Source organism: Vanellus vanellus, assembly GCF_965231255.1.
Source record: "Vanellus vanellus genome assembly, chromosome: Z".
In the NCBI taxonomy this organism is placed as follows: Eukaryota; Metazoa; Chordata; class Aves; order Charadriiformes; family Charadriidae; genus Vanellus; species Vanellus vanellus.
The window spans coordinates 34,604,121-34,626,315 of NC_138908.1; the positions used below are offsets into that span (position 1 = coordinate 34,604,121).

General features: G+C 44.8%; 1 protein-coding gene across 1 annotated transcript; it reads left to right on the plus strand.

Annotated features, from left to right (window-relative positions):
- The first annotated feature begins 7,897 nt into the window (after positions 1 to 7,897).
- FNTA (farnesyltransferase, CAAX box, subunit alpha) lies at positions 7,898 to 17,981 on the plus strand. Its single transcript, XM_082497025.1, has 9 exons — positions 7,898 to 8,053; positions 8,724 to 8,809; positions 9,404 to 9,518; positions 10,364 to 10,468; positions 11,233 to 11,359; positions 11,770 to 11,918; positions 14,057 to 14,119; positions 15,201 to 15,372; positions 16,904 to 17,981. Exons 1-9 carry the CDS (start codon positions 7,923 to 7,925, stop codon positions 17,030 to 17,032), a joined length of 1,077 nt encoding a protein of 358 aa, XP_082353151.1. The 5' UTR covers positions 7,898 to 7,922; the 3' UTR covers positions 17,033 to 17,981.
- The last annotated feature ends 4,214 nt before the right edge of the window (positions 17,982 to 22,195 follow it).

Sequence of the window (22,195 nt, forward strand, 5' to 3'; positions counted from 1 at the left end):
GTTTGTATTTATAAGAGGTCTCATACCTACACATTTGTTTTAACACAGATCTGATACCTACACACTTCTTCATATGTACTTGTATTTATACACAAACACTGGAAAGCACTGTATCTGCTGCTAACCCAGACATGGCAGGCAGGGGAGATGCAAGGAGGCAATTATCTGGGGGAGCAGAGGGAGGAGGAATCCCACCGGAGGCAGAGGGAACACCTGATGTGCCTCAGATTAAATGCATGAGTGACATAAATTGTGCAAATGTTATGCACACAGCATCTCCTTACTCTACAGTAGGTCATGCCTGCAGCCTTCCTGAGAAGCGCACAGGGGTACCTAGTCAACAACCTGAATCCAGCCCTCTGCAGCAGTTTAAGTGACCCCTGCCATGCTCGCTCTGCCCCCATTCCTCCGTAGCTACGCTTGCCTGCAGCCCATCTGGAGCAGCGCCCACCTCTTGTTGCACTAACTGTGCTACAGAGCTCTGACTTCTCTCTGAGCTACCAGGCTCTTCTCCTAAGACAAAAACTAGTAACTGATGCTGCAGTACCGGGACATGACAGATTTATTTATCTTCCACTCCTCATTTAGAGATTCATCGCAGCTCTCATCCTGTTTGCTTCTTCCCAAAAGTCTAGCTGCTGGAGGCATATTTTTAAATAGAAGCTTCAGGTGGGGTTTTAATATTCTCTGTGAAATGAGGTTACAGATGGTAGACCTTAACATGAACGACCTCCACTGACTCTGAGCCAGGGGGCACGCAGCAGGAATGTCCAAAAGCAGATCCATGCTAAGGCAGACTCCTGCTTTTGCAGGCCTGACTAAAGCTTTCAGAGTACCCCAAGGCTGAGAGGGCTGAAGTGAGCATGCCACAAAAAGTGTGGAGTTCAGTAAATGAAATTGGGCAGTTTGAGGCAGATCAGAAACCTGCTACAGTAATGTCCCAGTTTGAGGTAGAATAGAACCAATTTTCTTTTCAGTAACTTTATTTTTCAGTTAAGCCCCTTCTAACTCTCTGAAATTAACAGCATATTCTTCAGACAGTGTCTGTTTCCAGAGTGATAAGGCCTGATATTTGTAGTTAATGCCAAGGAATGGTATGCAGACAGGCTCTTGCTTATACTTATTGCTATAACAGCCATGGTCAGCTAACTTTGTTATTTGCCACATTGGAGGGTCAGAGGTGGAAAAGCGTAGCAGGGGTCGTACCTGTGGGGAAGACCAGACAGAACAGGTGGCCCAAAACTGACCAACAGGGTACACCATCCCATCTGCCTCATGCTCAGTATAAAAGCTGAGGGATCAAAGGGTCAGGCCTCTTCCTTCAATGGCTGGTTTCCAAGGAGGACTCTGTTCATCTGCCTTTGCTCCCAATCCATGTGTTTCTGCATCCAGATCTGGAATCCAGTTCCCATCTCTCCCCGAGTCCAGTCTGGGACATTCCCAGTAACTGCAGTCATCTCGGGAGCTCAGTATTGGTTTTGTATATATTTCATTATTTTCTTAGTAATATTGAAGGGTTAATATGGAAGGGTTTGCTGTGATTCCACTGGGTTTTGGTCTGGTCCGTCATTTTAAAACTCATGGCTTTCAAGCTTCCTTAGTTGGCACACTCCTAAGATGCTCTAATGAGGACACAACTTGATTGTAACACACTTTGGCCTCCTGCAACAGGTTTGCTTTTCTCAGGTACTGTCCCTCAAGCCTTTAGAAGCAGTCCACAGACCCCAACAACCCACAGGTTCAGACTGAAAATGCAGAAGCTAGTCCTGAGGGCAGTGGGATAGCTGTCCTATCTGCTGTCTGCCTCACACCATCAGCAAGATATTCTTGGGCCAGCTTCATCCTGTGGCTGGCTTCAGAGGAACTTGCTTTTGTTTCTTGTCCTGCTATGCCACCCTGAGGAAATAAGCTCCTATTGCAGGATCTGGCCTGTCTCTAGTCCATGTTAAATAGCTGGTAAAGATGAACGAACTTGCAACGCAGCCTTTCCCTCTGCAGGTCAGGAACAGAGACTTTCCTTTCTGCTCTCTTACAAAACAGGATTTACTGCATTTGAGGTTTCTGTCATTCATATGTGCACATTTCCTATGATGTGTTTATAATATACCTTGTTTGCTTTTAGGCCTTTCTTGGTTCTTTCTCCCCTTTTTTTAGAATGTTCTGCATTTTATAACTTTTTCCTTTCACTTAGGTATTGCCGGATATCCTCTAGTTATGTCTTTCTCCATTTCCTTTCTGTTCTATTCATAGTCATATAGTCCAAAGCAACATTTCAGTAGATTGTTTTGTTTTTTTCCCTCCATTATGATATTACTATAGTTTATATTACTGTAATACCCAGAGGCACCCACCAAGCTATGCACTCCAGTCACTGTACGATTGTTGTCCCTAAATAAGGGTTCTTCACCCACTGTGCGAGAGCCAATCAACACACTAAGTCAAGATATTCGTTTATATTTCAGTTCTGCAGAATTGGGTGTTAGGCGTTTAACACCAGCCAGCACACCATGTGTTCCCAACTGTCCAATATTTATAGCAATAAAATATAGGCAATTGGTTAATAATGATTCACTCAGCACTCCTAACTGAGCATATGCATCTAAGCTCATGTTTAAAACATTTAGGGAGGTTACCTGATTAGCATGCTCATTATTCACAAAGGGGTATGTATTTTAGCGTTATGATTACCCAAGGTTTGTTTGGGATACACTCTTAGTTTGACTTTGGTCCAGAAGTTACATTTTTTTGCTACCTTATGTCTAAGTCAGCAACTGCAAAAGAACACTTAAGACACTTCTGTGTTTCACATCCTATTCAAGGTTAGGTGTTTTCTGTGATGTCCCAACTATGTCCCAACCGAAACAGGACAGGAAAAAGGCAGAGAGGCAAGGAAAGCACAGTCATGTGACTTCCCAAAGGAGACAAAGCTGCTCAGTGACAGAAGAACCACCTGTGGGCCTGATTGTTCCTTGACCTGGATCTTGTGCTTTGATTTAGAGCCATGCATATATACTCCCTCATTTTTGATCTGGTACCATTCTTCTTCCTGTAAAATCATTGTAAAACATGTGACACACCTACAGCCCGTTCAACTAGAGCACCCCAGAATTTATAGAATCACAGAATGGTTAGAGTCGGAAGGGACCTTAAAGATCATCTAGTTCCAAGCCCCCTGCCACACGCAGGGACACCTCCCCCTAGACCAAGTTGCTCAAAGCCCCATCCAGCCTGGCCTTGAACACCTCCAGGGATGGAGCCTCAACAACCTCTCTGGGCAACTTGTGCCAGTGCCTCGCTACCCTCAGAGTAAAGAATTTCTTCCTAATATCTAATCTAAATCTACCCTCTTCCAGTTTAAAACCGTTACACCTCATCCTATCACGACACTACCTGATAAAACAGTCCCTCCCCGTCTTTCCTGGAGGCCCCCTTTAGGTACTGGAAGTCTACTATAGGGTCTCCGCAGAGACTCCTCTCCTCCAGGCTGAACAATCCCAACTCTCTCACCCTGTCCTCATAGGAGAGGTGCTCCAGCCCCCTGATCATCTTCGTGGCCCTCCTCTGGACCAGCTCTAACAGGTTCACATCCTTTTTATGTTGGGAGCCCAAGAGCTGGACATAGTACTCTAGGTAGGGTCTCACCAGCGCGGAGTAGAGGGGAAGGATCACCTCCCTTGACCTGCTGGGCACACTTCTTCTGATGCAGCCCAGGATGTGGTTGGTTTTCTGGGCTGCAAGTGTGCATTGCCAGCTCACGTTGAGCTTCTGCTCAAGCAACACCCCCAGGTTCTTCTCCTCAGGGCTGCTCTCAATTCTTTCTCCGCCCAGCCTGTGTTTGTGCTTGGAATTGCCCCGACCCACGTGCAGGACCTTGCACTTGGCCTGGTGGAACTTCATGAGGTTGGCGTGGACCCACTTCTCCAGCCTGTCCAGGTCCCTCTGGATGGCATCCCTTCCCTCCAGCATGTCAACCCGCTCCACACAGCTCTGTGTCACCGACATACTTGCTGAGGCAGCACCCAATCGCACTGGCCATGTCACCAACAAAGATGTTGAACAGTACCGGTCCCAATACTGAACCCTGAGGAACACAACTCGTCACTGGTCGCCACTTGGACATTGAGCCATTGACCACAACTCTTTGAGCGCAACCATCCAGCCAACTCCTTACCCACTGAGTGGACTGTAAGTTCAAATCCATGTCTCTCCAGTTTAGAGACAAGGACGTCGTGTGGGACAGTGTCAAATGCTTTGCACAAGTCCAGGTAGATGACATCAGTTGTTCTTCCCTTATCCACCAATGCTGTAATGCTGTCATAGAGGGCCACCAAATTTGTCAGGCATGACTTGCCCTTGGTGAAGCCATGGTGCCTGTCACCAATCACCTCCTTATTTTCCACATGCCTCAGCAGAGTTTCCAGGAGGAACTGCTCCATGATCTTGCTGGGCACAGAGGTGAGACTGACTGGCCTGTAGTTCCCTGGGTCTTCCTTTTTTCCCTTTCTAAATATGGGCATTATGCTTCCCCCATTCCAGTCAGCGGGACCTTCACCAAACTGCCATGACTTCTCAAATATGAGGGATAATGGCTTTGCAACGTCATCTGCCAGTTCCCTCAGGATGTGTGGACAAATCTCACCAGGTTCCATGGATTTGTGCACCTTCAGGTTCCTTAGATGGTCTCGAACCTCGTCTTCGCCTACAGTGGGTGGTTCCTCAGTCTCCTAGTCCTTGCCTTTGCCTTCTGCAACTTGAGTAGTGTTGCTAGAGCACTTGACAGTGAAGACCGAGGCAAAAAAGGTATCGAGTACCTCAGCCTTCTCCATATCCCAGGTAACCAGATCTCCCTCTTCCTTGCAGAGGGCCCACATTTTCCCTACGCTTCCTTTTATCACTGACGTACCTATAGAAACTTCTCTTGTTGCCCTTGACGTCCCTGCCCAGATTTAACTCTATCTGGGCTTTAGCTTTCCTAATCTGATCCCTGACTGCTTGGACAATTTCTTTGTATTCCTCCCAGGCTACCCGTCCTTGCTTCCACCCTCTGTAGCATCCCTTTTTGAGTTGGAGATTGTCCAAGAGCTCCTTGTTTATCCATGCAGGCCTCCTGCCGGTTTTGCCCAACTTCCTCCTTGTTGGGATGCTCCTGAGCTTGGAGGAGGTGATTCCTGAATATTAGCCAGCTTTCTTGGGCCCCTCGTCCCTCCAGGGCTTTATCCCACGGTACTCTACCAAGCAGATCCCTGCAGAGGCCAAAGTCTGCTCTCCTGAAGTCCACAGCAGTGAGCTTCCTGGGCACCCTCCTTGCTGCCCTAAGGATCTTAAACTCCACCATCTCATGGTCACTGCAGCCAAGGCTGCCCTTGAGCTTCACATTCCCCACCAGCACTTCCTTGCTGGTGAGAACAAGGTCCAGCGTAGCACCTCTCCTCGTTGGCTCCTCTGTCACTTGGAGGAGGAAGTTATCATCGAAGCATTCCAGGAACTTCCTGGATTGCTTATGCCCTGCTATGTTCTCCCTCCAATAGATATTGGGGTGGTTGGAGTCCCCCATTAGGACCAGGGCTTGTGAACACGAGGCTGCTCCTACACGTCTACAGAGGTCCTTATCCGCTCCATCTTCCTGGTCGGGTGGCCTGCAGCAGATCCTCACTGTAACGTCACCTGTCTGTACCCTCCCTTTAATCCCCACCCATAAGCTCTCACTCTGCTCCTCATCCATCCCCAGGCAGAGCTCCATGCACTCCAGCTGGTCCTTGATACAGAGGGCGACACCCCCTCCTTGTTTTCCCTGCCTGTCCTCCCCAAAGAGCCTGTATCCTTCCATTCCAAAACTCCAGTCATAGGAGCCATCCCACCATGTCTCCATGATGCCAAGAAGATCGTAGCCCTGCAGGTGTGTGCACGTCTCTAACTCCTCTTGTTTCTTCACGATGCTACCTGTGTTTGCAGAGAGGCGTTTCAGGTGGGCCCCTGCTCAAGCTAACTTACTGCCTGGAGCAGCTGGAATTCCTTTGTGCTGCACTCCAGGTGCTATCCTGCTGACCTGTGATCCTTCTCTGGGCATCTACTGATGGCATCGGCATCATACTGGTAGGAGTGGAAGGGATTGAGGTTCCCCTGCCCCAGCACCTTCAGTTTAAAGCCCCCTTCACCAGCTTGGCAAGCCTATGAACAAGGATGCTCTTCCCCTTCTCTGACAGATGGGCCCCACCAGGCCCCAGTAGACCTTGTTTCTCAAAGTGAGTCCCATGGTCTAAGTAGCCAAGCCCCTGGCTGTGGCACCAGTCCTGTAACCATTTCTTGATTCACCAGATTTGACTGGCCCTTCCAAGTCCCTTCCCTTTGACTGAGAGGAGTGATGAAAAATCTACCTGCACCCCAGGCTCCTTTACCACTGCTCCTAGGGCTCTCCAATCCTTCTTGATACTCCTCAGGCTGCTCCTGGCAGTATCACTGCTGCCCACCATGTGAAACAACACCAGTGGATAATAGTCAGTGGACTGTACAAGGCTTTGTAACCTCTCAGTGATGTCTCTCATATGAGCCCCTGGTAAGCAGCACACCTCTCTAGAGAGTGCATCAGGCCAGGAAATGGCTGCCTTCATACCTCTCACAAGAGAGGCACCTACTACTATCACCTATTGCTTTTTCTTAGTTGGATTGTTTGTTGTACGGGGAGCAGATCGGGTTGCCTTACTCAGCTCCAGCACCAGTCCTGATGGAATGGGTCTTTTGTCCTCACTCTGAAGAGCAGTGAAGCAATTCTGCAAGGGCACCTCAGGTTTTGGGGGAAGTCTCTTGTTCCTGCTGGTCCTTGCTGTCCCAAGCTTCAATTCTTCCATGTTACTGCCACCCATCCTTTCTGTGTGTGCCATTAATTAAAGACTTTAACCCTTTCTAGCACACACGGAGTGATTTCCCACCTTCCTGAATATACAGTACAGATGCAGATGTATGCATGGCCCTTACTACACATGTGCTCTGCCTACCTTTAACCCTCCCCTTTCTAAAGCATCTCAGCATGCTTCAGATAATGAACCTGTAACACTGGGTTGGCTGCTTTTTCTAATGACTGTCTTCAGCTCAGCTACTTTGTCCTACTGACCAACATCACTTTAGAGGACCTCCTGCTTTCCCCAACTGCAGCCACTGGTTACAACTGGCTGTTTCAAAGCCTCCTTTAATTCCATGTTTTACGGAGACCAGATTCCTGTCGGAAAGTTCAACTTTAAAATGGTGCCATTTTGAGAGTTTCCACAGGGGAGGAAACACAGCTCATTGTGCCTGCAGCACCTTAGCACCTGGGCATCACCTCAGCTGCCATAGCAGCATTTCCCACAGCCTCTGTTTTCCTGTGTGTTCCCATAGCATCAGTCCAGTGCTGACATGGCCACGCACCTGCAAATCCCGATATTGGTGTTTGTCTGGGTTCTGACACGAAGCGCGCTGGCATGGGAAATGCCTCCCTTCAATTCTCTTGTCTCAGATTTTAGCTTATAGTAGTGAAAACCAAACATAGAGCACAGCAGAGCAGACAGCAGCCGCCCAAGTTAAGGGGTAAGTGCTGCCGCCGCAACGCAGGGGCAGGGACACGACCACCCGTCAGGACACAAGGCCGACAGACCCTGCTGGCTCCGCAGCCGGGCACGGTGTGGGGGGAAAAGTGAAATGGAGAACTGCCCGCAGCCCCGCCACGTCCCCCGGTACGTGTCTGACGGTTAATCAGCAGACCCGTGGATAAAAGCTCCCGAGGGCGTACCGCTCGCGGGTGCCGAGGGCAGTCCTCTTGTCCAGCCCCCGGGGCCCCGGCCCCGCTTCTCCGCGCCAGAGGAGGCGATGGCGAGCCAGGCGGCCGCTCTGCCCCCGCCGCAGCGCCAGCCTCTGTGGTTCCGCCAGGCCCCGGAAACAGCAGCGGGGCCATGGCAGCGGAAGGCAGGGCGGCGGCGGAGCTGCAGCCGGTGGGGGAGGGCAGCGGCGAGCCAGAGGGCGGCTTCGGGCAGCTGCTGGAAGAAGATGAGGAGGGGGAGGACACCGGCTACGTGCTCTACAGGTACGGCCGGGGCGGCGCAGCCCCCGAGCGGCCGGGACGGGGCTCCCCCTGCCACGGGCGCGAGGGCGGTGGCGGCGCGGGGCCTCGCGTCGCGTCACGTCTGGGGGAGGGGAGGGGCGCGGGGTGGCGGAGCCATTCCGGTCTCAGCGGTTTTGGCGGCGGAAGGGCCGCCCGCGCTGCTGGGGAGGGAGCGGGAGGCGCGTCGGGCTGTGCAGGTAGCGCCGGGCAGGCGGCTGGGCGTGGGGGGAGGGGACGGCGGGAGTCGCCAGGGCCCGGGAGGTGGGTGTCAGCCCCTCCGCCGGCGGCCGCTCCCGACTCAAGGCGGCGATGTCGCCGGCTGGAGCAGAGGGCCGTCGGGTGAAAAACGCGGAAAGCCGCCGGCGTCGCACACCGCGCAAAGCCAAGTCACAGCGCGGCGGCCGCGGCAGCCCCGTGGGCGGGGTGACTGGTCGCTTTCCTCTGCCAAGTCGTCTTCCAGCTGGATTTGGATACGGTTACATATGTCAGTACGTCCTTACTTGTATTATATGCCGGTCGATGTTATAGACAATAATATAGTGGCCGTTGGGAAGAAGGTGTTGTTGGTGGACATAGATTTGCGTGTGTAATGGTTTGAGTAGCATTTTGTGCTTCTTAGAAACACTGAAAAGACAAAAACATGTATTTGCAGGGACAGGAAGGAGTGGGCAGATATTGAACCTGTCCCTCAAAGTGATGGGCCAAGTCCTGTTGTTCAGATCATCTACAGTGAAAAATGTAAGTTTTAAACACGTTCTGCACTGAAAACTTCAGTTGATTAAATTTGTATCTGTCCTTAGTGTTGTTAAAGCAAGACTTCACATTTTGGATAACACATTTTCTAGAGCGGTACCGTGAAGAAATTAGTTTATTGTGTTACTGTGGTTGTGTGTGATGTCTTCACCAAACATCTGTGAAGTTGAATCTTCACCTGAGATGTTAATAGCCAAGGTTTTATTTGAAAATTGTACGGCTTAAGAATTAATACAACAGACAGTCTGGTTCACATAATACGGCATTTCTAGCCCACAAGTGGAGGAGAGATGTATGAAGCTACTGCGCCTGGGGAAATAGTGTGAGTAAGCCGTAAGGAATTTTTCTGGTTGGTTTTGGTATTATTCAGGTAGTGTATTTTTAAGATATTTTTGCAGCTTTTTGTTATACTAATATCATTTAGAGGTTTCAATCAGCATTGCTGTCAGAGCAGTATGTAGCTATCATTTTAAAGAGGTATATTTAAAGTACACAAAATAGGAAGTAACTTCAAAGGATTATTAGCCCCTAATTCAGGCCATTGTCTCAGCCTTGGATAAGATGCTGTTATCTATTTAGTTCAAGATGTCTATGATTACTTCCGGGCTGTTGTGCAGCGGGATGAGAGAAGTGAAAGAGCTTTTGAGCTAACAGCAGATGCCATTGAGTTAAATGCTGCAAACTACACAGTATGGTAAGTGATAATCTTGGGGTTATTTCTAGCATCATTTGATTGCCGAACTCTTATCTCTTTAATAATTTCGTCAGTCTAATGAGGGCATGACTGGCTGAGTTTACACAGAGGAGTAGTGTAGAATTCCCGTGAGCTTCCGAAGAAAGCCTTTGTTCAGTATTTTCTATGCCTTATTTTGATTCAGTGGTTTTCATTCATTTGGCTTTGAGTATTATCAATCAAGGTCAGGATTAGCTACAAAAAAGAGCTTAGCTGTTTAAAATTAGATCACTTGCTTGATAACATTACCTTGGCAAAACGCTGAAGGTGCTTTCACTTGACTTCAAGAAGAGGCATAAAAGCATGATAGCTGCTATTTCCTGCTAAATAATTGTGTACTTACTAAATAGTGCTTTCTAGAAGATCTGTCGGGTTAATGTGCAGGCAGGTAATGAGTAAACAGTGAATTTCTGATGTTCAGAGCAGGGTCTTTTAACTTGTGAATGCTAACAAGTATCTCTTGTACGTCTTTATTCAACTACTTGCATAAAATCAGAAAATTGCTATTATTTTAAGTACATAAGTCATAGTTTCTGTGATTATAAGACTAGTGTTGGTAGACAGAGGTTAATTTGAAACAGGATTGCTGTGATCTTGGATAAATACTGTCGTAACCAGTTGTATTCCAATTTTCCACTGCTCAATAATTGAATGGCCTTTACCAGAACTGGATGTGTACTTCAATGTTTTTCACTCTTTAACTCAGTATCTATGAGAAGAACTGTGAACAAAGGTTCTTCTATGTTCTCCTCTGTGAATTTTAGGAAAGCCCTGTTGCAGTGTTCGAATGCTTGACTTTTATACAGGCATTTCCGGAGAGTCCTCCTGCAGTCTTTGGGAAAGGATCTCCATGAGGAACTTAAGTATATTACAGCTATCATTGAAGATCAGCCAAAGAACTACCAAGTCTGGTAACGTCATGTTTACTTTTCAGTTCTGAACATTTTGCGTATAATTTTTGTTTTGTAAATTGTCTAGAATAAGTTTTGATCATCAATCCTCAAAGTTGTTAAGAGTTGCTTCCTGCATCTACTGCATTGGCAGTCCTGGAGGAGTTAAATGGAGTTGCTTAAGTACCACTGTCAAAGTCCTCTTTATCATGTTTAGAACAGGCTGCTTATGACATGCTGAAAAAGTCTTGTTGTTTTTTTTTTTAATTTTAATTTTTAAACTGTCAAAATAAGTTTGACATCAAAAAAATTATTCATGAAAAGGCAAACAAAAAGACAAATAAATGATTTTTTTTTTTTCTGTCATTGGCTTTTGGAGTTTGCTTACCTGTATTGTGTTTTTCCCAACAATATGTGTATGGGAGTACGCAAAACAGCAATGTGGTTATTGCTAAAGCAATTATGTAGTACTAGGAAGCTTTATTCTGCTCAAGACTTTTGCCACAAGTGTTAAAAGTGGAAGCATGTTACTTCAAGTAAAGATAACTTGTCTAAAAGGAGGTGATTGGCCAATGTGTATGTGTAGGTAGAATTTGTTGAAGTATAAGTATGCATCATATTTCTCAGAGCCAAGTGAAATGTTTTGGTATATTTAATTTGAAGTGTTCAGCTAGTGTGTTTTTTTTCTAAGTAGTACAGTTGCTTTATGCTGTTCTAATACAGACCATACGTTCACAAAAGATTTTTAGGCTATTCTAAAAATAATTTCCTCTTCCTGTCATTAGGCATCACAGACGGGTGTTGGTGGAGTGGCTGCAGGATCCATCCCAAGAGCTTGAGTTCATAGCAGACATTCTTAACCAAGATGCCAAAAATTACCATGCATGGCAACATAGACAATGGGTTATTCAGGTATTATATCCACAGAACTCTTGAGTCACTAAATAAGCTACTCAGGTTGTAGAGTTTTGCTTGTTAAATATAATCTGAATTGCCTTTGGCACTTTGTTTCTTAAGGCTGAAGGGTGAAAAACAATTACATTTTAATGTGTGGTAAAGGTTAGCTATAGACTTGCCTTTTAGGAATTCAATTCAAAGGGGTCTATTTTTGGCTGCTTACTGTTGTGTGTGAATTTAATGATGGGCTAATATCATTGTGTGCAACTGAATAGTGTAGCGTGTTCCTAGTGCACCCTTCCTTATTTATCTTTGAACTTTGTGTTGATTTCTTTAAAAAAGTCTCTGTATCTAATATTCAGAGAACTTAGGACTAAGGACCAAATTTTTGATTGTGGTATTCTCTCTTCCTTGCCTTTCCATAGGAGTTCAAATTATGGGACAATGAACTGGAATACGTAGACCAGCTTTTGAGGGAAGATGTGAGAAACAACTCTGTTTGGAATCAACGACACTTTGTAATTTTCAACACCACTGGCTATGACGATCCAGCAGTCCTAGACAGAGAAGTCCAGTTAGTAATGTTGTTCATGCTAACACTAAGCATTCTCCATTACACAAAAGCAAAGGAATGCTTTGACAATCTATGTGTCTTTCCTGTTTTTAATGCAGTTTTGGGGCTCACTGTCATGGATAGCAGAGCAAGTGTTAGTGCATATATAGATGTGTTCAGTACTACTTACTTGCTGAATAGTACTGAAGCAAGCTACGCTTACCCTGGGCAAGCTGTTCTTGTGAATCTGTCTTCCTGCCCTGCTGTTCATTGTGCAAACAAAACCTTTGGCTTTTTATAGTCAGCTAGCTGTAGTGGAACAACCTGCAGAAAATCTGTGGCACTGGAAGCACATAAGTTGTGCCCTTCACTAGTATCTTACATCTTACCCCTAGAAAACTTGGAAGGAGAGGCAGTCTCGGTGTTGTACTAAACAGTGCTGGTTTAGTAGTACAGTAGCCACAACGATTTAAAGATAACATGGATGTGGGTTGTAGGAAAAGGAATTGCCTTTTGTGGGGAATTTGACACAGCTGGAAAAAGAAAGGAGCTTTCAGGGTATGTGGTCAGCACAAAGACAACTACCTGTGTGAGTTGGCTAGTTTTAAGGAAAGTGAGCTTTGGAAATTGCTTTTGAAGTGGTATGTTTGTAACTGAAGATGAACTGGGCTTCTAGCCATTTATTTCACTACTGATGGTGGTAAGCTTCATTGTATGGTTTTCACATCTCAGGCTGCTGATCAGTGTTGATGGTTATGAGAAGATGTTAGTCTAAAGTGAAGAAGCAATAAAAAGAGGGTACTACAATTTTTGGGGAGTTCTTCAGAGGAAAGACTGAGTCTCTGAATAGATCCATCAATATGTTGTTCATAGAGGATGCCAGCCCCCCCCCCCCCCCCTTCATTGCCTTTGCATTTGTCTTTGCAAACAAGTTGTTTGTAAAGTTGTATTTCTCTTTCAGTTTATAACTTTCTTGCAGATTAATAAATCTGAACCATTTCTATGACTTAGGCTTGGATGTTTCCAGCTTTTTCCCTGCAAAGGTTAGATCTGACATCCTCCCTTGATATGTTTATACATGGTGCTATGTTCAGGATAATTGGATACCATCTTAAGAATCAGACTGTCTAAGGTTAAGACTTCCAGGATGTCATTATAGAACTGTAGTTGGCGTGCCTGTTGCTTGATAAGGTCAGTTTTTGTCATAGTGACTGCAGAAGGTTAAAAGAGGTTTAGGGTTGGTGTTTTTTTTTTTTTTTTCAATACTGCTTGTAGAACTTTTTATCAGTATCTCTGTCTCTGAAAATCAGCTGAATGCCTGGTTATGCTGGCAAAGGGCAGAAGGTAAAGTCTGTTTTGTTAAGATGAAATGTGATTTTGTGACTGTATGGCAGGTGCCTCTGATTGCTTTGGTTTTAGAGGAGTTGCCTAACTGCTACTTAACTGCTGCAGAAGGCTGTGTGACCCGAAAGCTCAAGCTCTGCCTTTCTGTGGGTTTGCTCAAGTGCAGCCTCATGAAAAAAGTTCTGCAAATAGGTACAGAACATACCACATGCAGTCATATTAACATAGCTTACCCTGTTCTTTGATTCGTCTAGCCTCTTCAGTAGCGACAGGACGAGGGGTAACAGTTTTAAACTGGAAGAGGGTAGATTTAGGTTAGATATTAGGAAGAAATTCTTTACTGTGAGGATGGTGGGACACTGGCATAGGTTGCCCAGGGAAGTTGTTGAGGCCCCATCTCTGGAAGTGTTCAAGGCCAGGTTGGATGGGGCATTGAGCAACCTGGTCTGGTGGAATGTGTCCCTGCCTGTGACAGGGGGACTGGAACTAGATGATCTTTAAGGTGCATTCCAACTCTAATCTTTCTATGATTTTATGGTTATTGCTCATAATTTTGAGAACTGTTTCATTATTGTCTGAAATGCAGCAAATGGAATGCTTCAGAATTTAAAACTGTTCTCACAATATCTGCCTCCCTGAGACTTGCAGTGATTATATTGAGACATTTTTGATCTATGACCCAGCTGAGATGATCTGCTTAAAGGTTCTGAAATATAGACTAGAGAGATGTAGTTGGGAGTGTCTGAGCACATTCAGGTAATTTCTAACTGCATTGTTACTGGTTGCATTAATGACCTGTTACCTTTTTCTCACAGATACACTCTTGAGATGATCACAGCAGTGCCACATAATGAGAGTGCTTGGAACTATTTAAAAGGGTGAGGCATCCATCTCTGTGGGGGAAAGAGAATATCTGTAGAAGGTGTCTTATGCCTAGCTCTTATCTGGAAAGAGCTTGTTGCTGTCCATGCTAGTGTTTTATGCTTAAGCAGGCAGGCAAAAACCTCCACAAGGGGTTAATATTAACCTAATTTTTCTGTAACTTTCCACTAAGTTTCTGGCCCTTGTAGTGGGCCTTGTGGGAGGATTGCAAGTGCTTCTCATGTGTTTAAAAAAAAATTGCCTGTAATGTTACTGGTTCAAAAGCATAGAGTAGAGAGTAACAAGCATGCTTTTAGTCTAATTTCTGTTCAGCTGAGTATAACTATACTAGCTTACTACAACACTAAACTGTATTATTGCTGCATGCTGCTTACTTTCTGCCTTACGTGTATTTGCACCCTTACTTCAAAACTGATCTCCTGTTGTGATTTAACGCCAGTTGGGAGATAGGACCACGCAGCCACTTGCTTACTGCCCCTGGTTGGGACTGGGGAGAGATCTGGAAAAGTAAAAGTGGGTTGAGATAAATACAGGTTGAGTAAAGCAAAAGCCACATGCACAAGCAAAGCAAAACAAGGAATTCAATCACTACTTCCCATCAGCAGGTAGGTGTTCAACCATCACCAGGAAAGCAGGGTTCTATCATGTGTAACAGTTACTTGGGAAGAAATGCCATCACTCCAAACATCCCCTCCCCTTCCTTCTTTCTTCCAACTTTATAGACTGAGCATGACATCATATGACATTGGAATATTGCTTTGGTTAGTTTGGGTCAGCTGTCTCAGCTGTGTCTCCTCCCAACTTCTTGTGCTCACCCCAGCCTACTTGCTGTCAGGGCAGTATGAGGAGCAGAAAAAGCCTTGAGAGCTTAGAAACAACTTAGAATACCAGTGCACAATCAAAAGTATTCCTCATCCCACATCCAAAACCTAGCACAATACCAGGTGCTAGTAAAAAAATTAACTCTATCCCAACTGAAACCACAACATCTCCAAATAAGGGAGTCATAACAGAACTGTAATTCTTCAGACCAGATTTCCTAGTGTTATGTTTCAGGCCTATTAACCTCTGTTCTAGGATTCTACAGGATCGTGGTCTTTCTAAATATCCAAACCTGTTAGAGCAATTGTTGAATTTACAGCCCAGCCACAGTTCACCCTATCTGATTGCCTTTCTCGTGGACATATATGAAGATATACTTGAAAACCAGTGTGATAACAAGGAGGAAACACTAAACAAGGCATTGGAGGTACGTTTTGAGAGCTTGGTGTTGCTTCTCAGGGATGCCATCTCTTGCTCTTTTTTTATATCCCAGCAAAGCAGGTTGGATCTTTGTAAATAGAACAGGTTACTTGGTAATCTCAGGAGCTCTATGAAGAGTTGAATATGAAAGCCAGATAATTGGAAGAGTCTTGTGAATTTATGTATAAATAATAACTTACTAGTTACAAAATCACTGTAAACTTTTTCTTCACCTGGTAGTAAAGGAAGATTTCTAATACTGCCTGCAGAAGAAAGGAGATGTTTGAACAATCAAGGAGTTCCAATGCTAACTTTGTAGCCTGAACTCACTTTCTTCTCTGTAGGTTAGTGAATCTTGTTCTCAGAGTATCTATCTAAACAGAACCTCAAGCTCCCTTTGCACTTCTTGGCTCTCGCTAAGAAAGCTGGCAGAACTAGCTTAAAGGCCAGCAGGCACTGGGGACATCAGTAAGAAATATCAGGCATAACTTCCTACAGAGAATAAATGACTTCTAGAAATGTTGTGTATCTTCCTGTGGTTCATATTCCTTGCTGTGGTTTGCAGTGTGGTCTTTATAACAACACTTTATTCACTGTGGGACAGACTGGAATTCAGTGTAATTAGAGCTGCAGTTCTTGCCTGGAGTCTTTGTTCCAACAGTGTTCTTTCTCAATATTTTTCCTTTGTTATGTTCCAGGACCAGAGTGTAAATACGTGTCGTTGTACCTCCCAGATTCATGTCCCTTTATACTATTTCACTGAGTTTTACTTCTTCATCTATTTAGGCATCAAAGCTTCTATTTTTCAGCTCTGGTTCACTGAGTAAGGCAGTGTCATCTGCTTAATAAAAAGGAATTTACTAGAACATTTGTAGACAGTGTTCATACCATATAAATTTTACATAGCATGTCCTGTGAGTAGGGTTGATTTCTGCTGTGCCTTGCTGCTTACCCAGATCAAAGTAAAACAAAAATCAGAACATGCAGAAGTACCTGTATAGCAACAGCTCTAACATGTTGTGAGAGGTTACTGACTTGCATGGAGAATCCTTTTGGGACAGCCTGCTAAGAGAAAAACCATAAACAAAATATCTCCTGTCAGTCCCTCAGGAGTACTGAAGATTCAAGCGCAGGATGTTGCCCCGCAGTTTTGAATGAAGTGGTTTACAGCCTACTGGATCACTAACAGACAACCAAGCTTGTCAGCAAGTCACAAGTATACTGTAGTATACTGCAGGCTGAATAGGCTGGAGCAGATGATGAGTGGTAGGCACAGAAAGGAGTCATGGGGAAGTAGTTGCAACTGAAATAGAACTGGAGGGATTTTTGTGCAGTGTCAGATTGATGTCTACTCCAACTGGTAGTCAACCAGTTTGAGGTCACTGGACAGTTGCAAATCCAGTGAGTAAAACAAGTGTTGCTAAGAAAGGTGTTTCTAACACTGGCTGAACAATATATTGTATGTATTTTGTAAAGATAATTAAGGATTTTGTAAGTTTTTGGTTATAACTTTTCAATCTCTCAATTTTCTTTCACAGTTTTGTGAAATTCTGGCTAAAGAAAAAGACACCATCCGAAAGGAATACTGGAGATATATTGGAAGGTGCCTTAAGAACAAGTACAGCTCAGGCACTGAACAGAGCACACTGACAGACAAGCAGCAGTAGCTGAACACGGAAGAAAACAGTGTTAAGCTCTCAAGCTGTTCATGCCCTGGCTTATCCACTCTCAAGCTGTTCATGCCCTGGCTTATCCACTCATTCCTAACACAGTCACATCAGATGCTGCAGTAATGACTGCAGGTAACTTAGCTGTAGTGGATATAAAGTAACCTACTTGTGATTAGTGCAAGCAGGCGCTGCAGTTGTTGCCTTACGTGGGAGAAGCAATGCAACACTGACATCCTACAGAAAAAAAAAAAAGAAGCCATGCTGAAGACTAATGTCCTTTTTAAAAAAGAAAAGTCATGTTGTAACAGAAATGTTCTGTGTTTTGTGTTTTTTTTTTTTTTTTCAAATTTTTATGTTTACTATTATGTCATAACAAATGTTTGATTCTTCTGTCAATGTCTATGTTTACTGACATTCGGATTGCAAAGAAGCTCTAAAATTCTCTTCAAAAGGCACCTCAGTTCTCTGGTATTTAGCCATACTCAAAAATACTGAGCTGTCAGAGCTGGGAAAATGACAGGCTGCCCATCAAGGTTGCAACTGCAGCTACCAAGCCTTTAATTTTAAAAATATCTGAGACGGAATCTTTCTTATGGAAGTGGGAGCTTGACAAAACTTATGAGCTATAGAGAGAAGTATCTTACAATAGGGATGTTAGATGACTTTAACTCGTAGCAATTGGTACTGACTACCTATGGTCAGGGGAAAACACCAAACTGATTGGTCCTAAGGGTTCATCTGTACTGTTGTTACTGGTTGTGTGTAGTAACTCTTGTGTACAATTTTATTATGGAAGAGGTGTGCCCAAATGGAAAACTGTATTGGTACAACTGTCCCTTGTAAATTGGTGTAATTGGAACATTCAGTGGAGTATGGAGAATTATTAAAGCACGTGAAGTAATTTCCTATGCCTGCTTTCATTAGAGACTGATATTCTTGCCATGGTCCAGCTGTGTCTGTCTGTCTAAGCTGTCACTGACTTCCACGTTACTGTCTCTGCAACTCGGCTGACAAAACAGCACGTGAGTCCTCCGTAATCTCTTCAGTACAAAACTACCTCAGCTAGCACAAAATGCTTATATCAGTCACTGTCCGGCTGTGCTGAGGCAGATTAGGAGCATGCTGTTCAGCTGGACCTTCTGTGGGAGAAGTATCCTGCAGCAGAGAAGCAGTGAGGTTTCTAATCACTCCTGACACACGAAACGCTTCTGTCCAAGTGCTAGGAGGCAATTAATGCAGTGCAGTGGGGACAAGGGGTTTATGGAGAGATGGGCTCCTAAAAGAGCACAAAATGCCTTAAAGGTCCTGTGGCTTTTAGAACAAAGGAGTAAGGGAACAACGTGAAGTGATGATGTGGAGTCATCCCTTGCAGGCTCACCTGAAGGCTTTGCAAATGCTGGTGGGCTTGCCCATGTGCAAGTTTGAACTAGGCAGGAGAGACACTGCAGCTGTGGTTTTCTTGCCCTGTGCACATGAATGGAGAGAGAATATCTTTATTAACACCATGAGCCATGCATCTCAGATGTTGCCCCAGATATGGCATGGTGGATACAATAGTTTGAAAAATGCTCCTCAGCCTCACTCATGTCATGCCCTCTTCTGAACATCGGTGCCTTCTGCACCTTACTGATGCTGTGGGTTAAGGTAGGTGCTCTGCACTTTCTATTCCAAGTCTGGTTTTAGTTGATTAACCCCAAGGCTTTTGGGTTGGCAGCCAGGTTTCCCTAGTGTACCTTCTGCTTAAGGCAGATTGATTTGGAAAACTTGGGTAAGATGATGTTTGGCTGAGTTTTGACAAGCCTGTTAATGTGGCAGTATGGCATTTTACTTCCAGTCCACAGGTGTCAAATATCCCTCCTTTTAAGGCTGTACCATCAGACTTTAGGTACAATATATTCTAACAGCGAAGGGTAAAAAAATTGCACTTGAATGTAAAAAAATACATTATTTTTGTCCTTTAACAGATCCTTTCCAGAATCCCTAGCAGTCTAGACTAGTCTGTATAATTCTGGTCATGAACAACAGTGCCATTTTAAAGTACTTTGTGTACATTTACATCAGTGCATTTTGTATGGGTGGCTACTCAATGCAGGCCAACAGTGGATGAAATCTGAAGCAGAGAATAGAAATCTCTAAAGTAGGCAATAATTTGTTTTCCTCCATAATATGTTACCTAATGCTTAAGAGTCCAAATAGGGATGACCTGTACCTAGTTGAAGTCACAGTGTAAACGTGACATGGTCATTTTCTCTATTCATCCCTTCTCTGCTCTTAGCATCCTTTTATCTTAATGCATCACTTGGCTTAAGAACGTATGCCCTTCAGCACATGACTTTTTGAAAATTAGGAGCCTGTTCCTGGACCAGAAGTGATGCTATTAACAGTGCTGAGAGAAGAACACATTTACAAGCTCTAGGCCTCCCTGTGCCCGCTATGAAAAGGATACCTTACCTTCTGCTGATAGGGTGGACCCCAAATTTGCAGAAAAGAAAGAAAAAAAAAAAGCATGATAGTATGTAAAGAGGCACACAAGTGTCTGTATATGAACATTCAGGACAAGACTGCCAAAATCAAGGGTGCACGCACTTAATTAGTTTTCTATAAGTACTTGGCATGAAGAGCTAATAGAAACTTCACCAAATTTAGCTAGGAACCCCACCTCAGGATGTCTAAATGTCCACATCAAGTGTCCTGTGCAAGCTCCCCAGGACTCTGCTCCATTATGTGTGTCACCTATCGCTGTACCTCAAGAAGCCACGGGATATAAGCCTACCTAAGATTTCAGTTTTGGGGAATTAAAATCTTTGCTGTACCATTTCTCTGCTGCTGTGCAGCAGGGAAAGTGGACGTCAGTCACTAGATGGCAGTGCAAAATTCACTCTGAGTTCACTGACGCCAGCTATGTGCAGGCAAGCAAGAGGTGTAATTAGGACAACTCTTGCTCCATACAGCACTGCTAGTTTTCACACCTGCCAATTAAACACGGAAGGACAGCTGCTTGGTATGTCAATACATAGCACTACAGAGGGCTCAAGCACAAGTATTCTGAGAGGGGCTAAATGGTCATCTTCACTAAAAATTGTTGGTGTTAAGTGGAGAGCAATTTTTCATTAATTGAAATTATGTCCTGTGACACTGGACACCTTGTACCAGATCTGGATTCTTGTTAAGAGTCCTGGTGTTCTAAAATAACTGCATGACTGCAAAACCCCTCTTCTCAGAGCGTGAGGTTTGTGGCCAGTTTAGACCTTTTGGAGACTGGCTTCCAGTCAAGAGTGCGACACTCATGCAACTTCACAAGCTGCAAAATTTTCGTCCCCAAAAAGCCAGCCTTGTTATGGTCCCTCTGTAATGAAGTGCTGGCCATTGCTGTCTGTTGCTGTGAATAGGGGTTGAAGGACAACAGGACCTGCTCCTGCTTCTTGGAAGTCAGGGGAGGACTTGGGCCTAATTGAGGAAATTGAGCATGCTGTTGCAGGTCCAAAAGTGGTTGCATTGTTCACTGGGAAGCAGGACCAAGCACTTTGGTGAGGAAGGGCAAAGACAGACTTCTCTTCCTCATGCACTGGTTTGTTGAAACTGAGTCTTGTGGGTTGTCACCACAGTGCAGGGATTTTAAGTGAATGAAGAAACGCTATGTGTGACTTTAGCCAAGCAAGCTTGAGCACTCAGGGCTACTCAGGTGCAGCTGCTTCCTATGTGTGTACACATTGAGCTGCCACGATATGTTACCACTCCCCCCTCCCATGGGTATAATGCTGGCTCTCGTACCTCTGCCTTTTTCTGAAATGGTCGGGTGACAGGCGCAATGCTGTTGTACCAGTGCTGCTCATGAGCAATGATCTTGCCACTGCAGAAGAGGTCTTGCTGTGCTTGGGCTTCTCATTTTGGGTTTGCGTTGCTTTATATAGGTGTACTTGGTTAAGTACTCCAGTGGTTTCCTGATGTGTTCTGTCAGTTCTCCAAGTCATGTCTCCAACAGTCCAAAGAACAGCTGAATAAATGCTTGTGCTGCTACCAAGAAGTTTTGAAAGGAGGAAAAGAAAAGGAAAAGGGAGCTGTGTTTGTATTGTTGATGTACATCCCCTGCCCTTCCCCTTCTGCCAAAGCCTGTCAGCAGGACAATAAGGTGGCAGGTAGATAACCTTCGCTTCTTCCCTTCCCAGATCCAAGTTGCTTATACATATCTGTCCCTGCTCTAGCTTCCAGCCACACCATGAATGTGAGTTTTATTCCTGGTTTTACTAGAGGACAGTGAGAACATGCTGTCCCTGTACATCATAGCATATGGTGCTCACTGACTCTGCTGGCTGCTTCTTGCACTGACAGTTTCTCTGCTGCAAAATCAGCCAAAATGATCATTTGCAGGTACCCACAGCCCAGGTGCATGGCTGGTGTGGAGGGCTCCCAAGCATATAACCCTTTGCAGCGCTGTGCCAGCACTCTGCTACCAGTTGAATGGTACTGCCAATCATCTTGCAAAGTTGTTTTAGAGGTCTAGCCTGCAAAGACCCTGAGCTCAGCTGAAGGCTACAACAAAAGGAAAGAGTGTTCAGTATTTTAAATGAGCAAATGAAAACCAGAAACATCTGTTTTAAAAACCCCATTTTCTAAGGTCAATGTTGATCATTCTTTAACTGAAAAATTAAAAACCTGTAAATGGAGACTAGAAAACTGCTTGGCTTCTGACATTCAGAAGGAAAATGTATAAGAGAGGTTTGTCTCAGGTGAGATCTAATATTTTTGTTTGAAAGGGATTTCTGGACAAAACACCAAAAGCTAGATGAATTCTGCCTGTCATTAGCAGTGTCCCAGGCATAGCTAGGTCCTTCTGAGAGCTGAAATTTTCTCTTAGGAAGGGAAGATCAGCGATGACTGGGTCCGGGGCAATCCAAGATCACTACTCATGCATCACTAACAACAGCTAAAACTATTACAGCAAATGATTTCAGGAGAGGTACCTGCTGCTGAACCACAGAGCCACCTAGCACGCCCAGCAGTTCTGTGCATTTGCAGTAAGAGCAGTGCCTTCTCTCCAGGTTAGTCTGTATTGACTTTCTCATTTCTCTTTTTAATTGCTAATACATTGGCAGCTCTGTGCTTGTCTGAGCTACTCAGGCTAAAATTTATATGCGAGTAAAGGAAGGGAAAGATGAGATA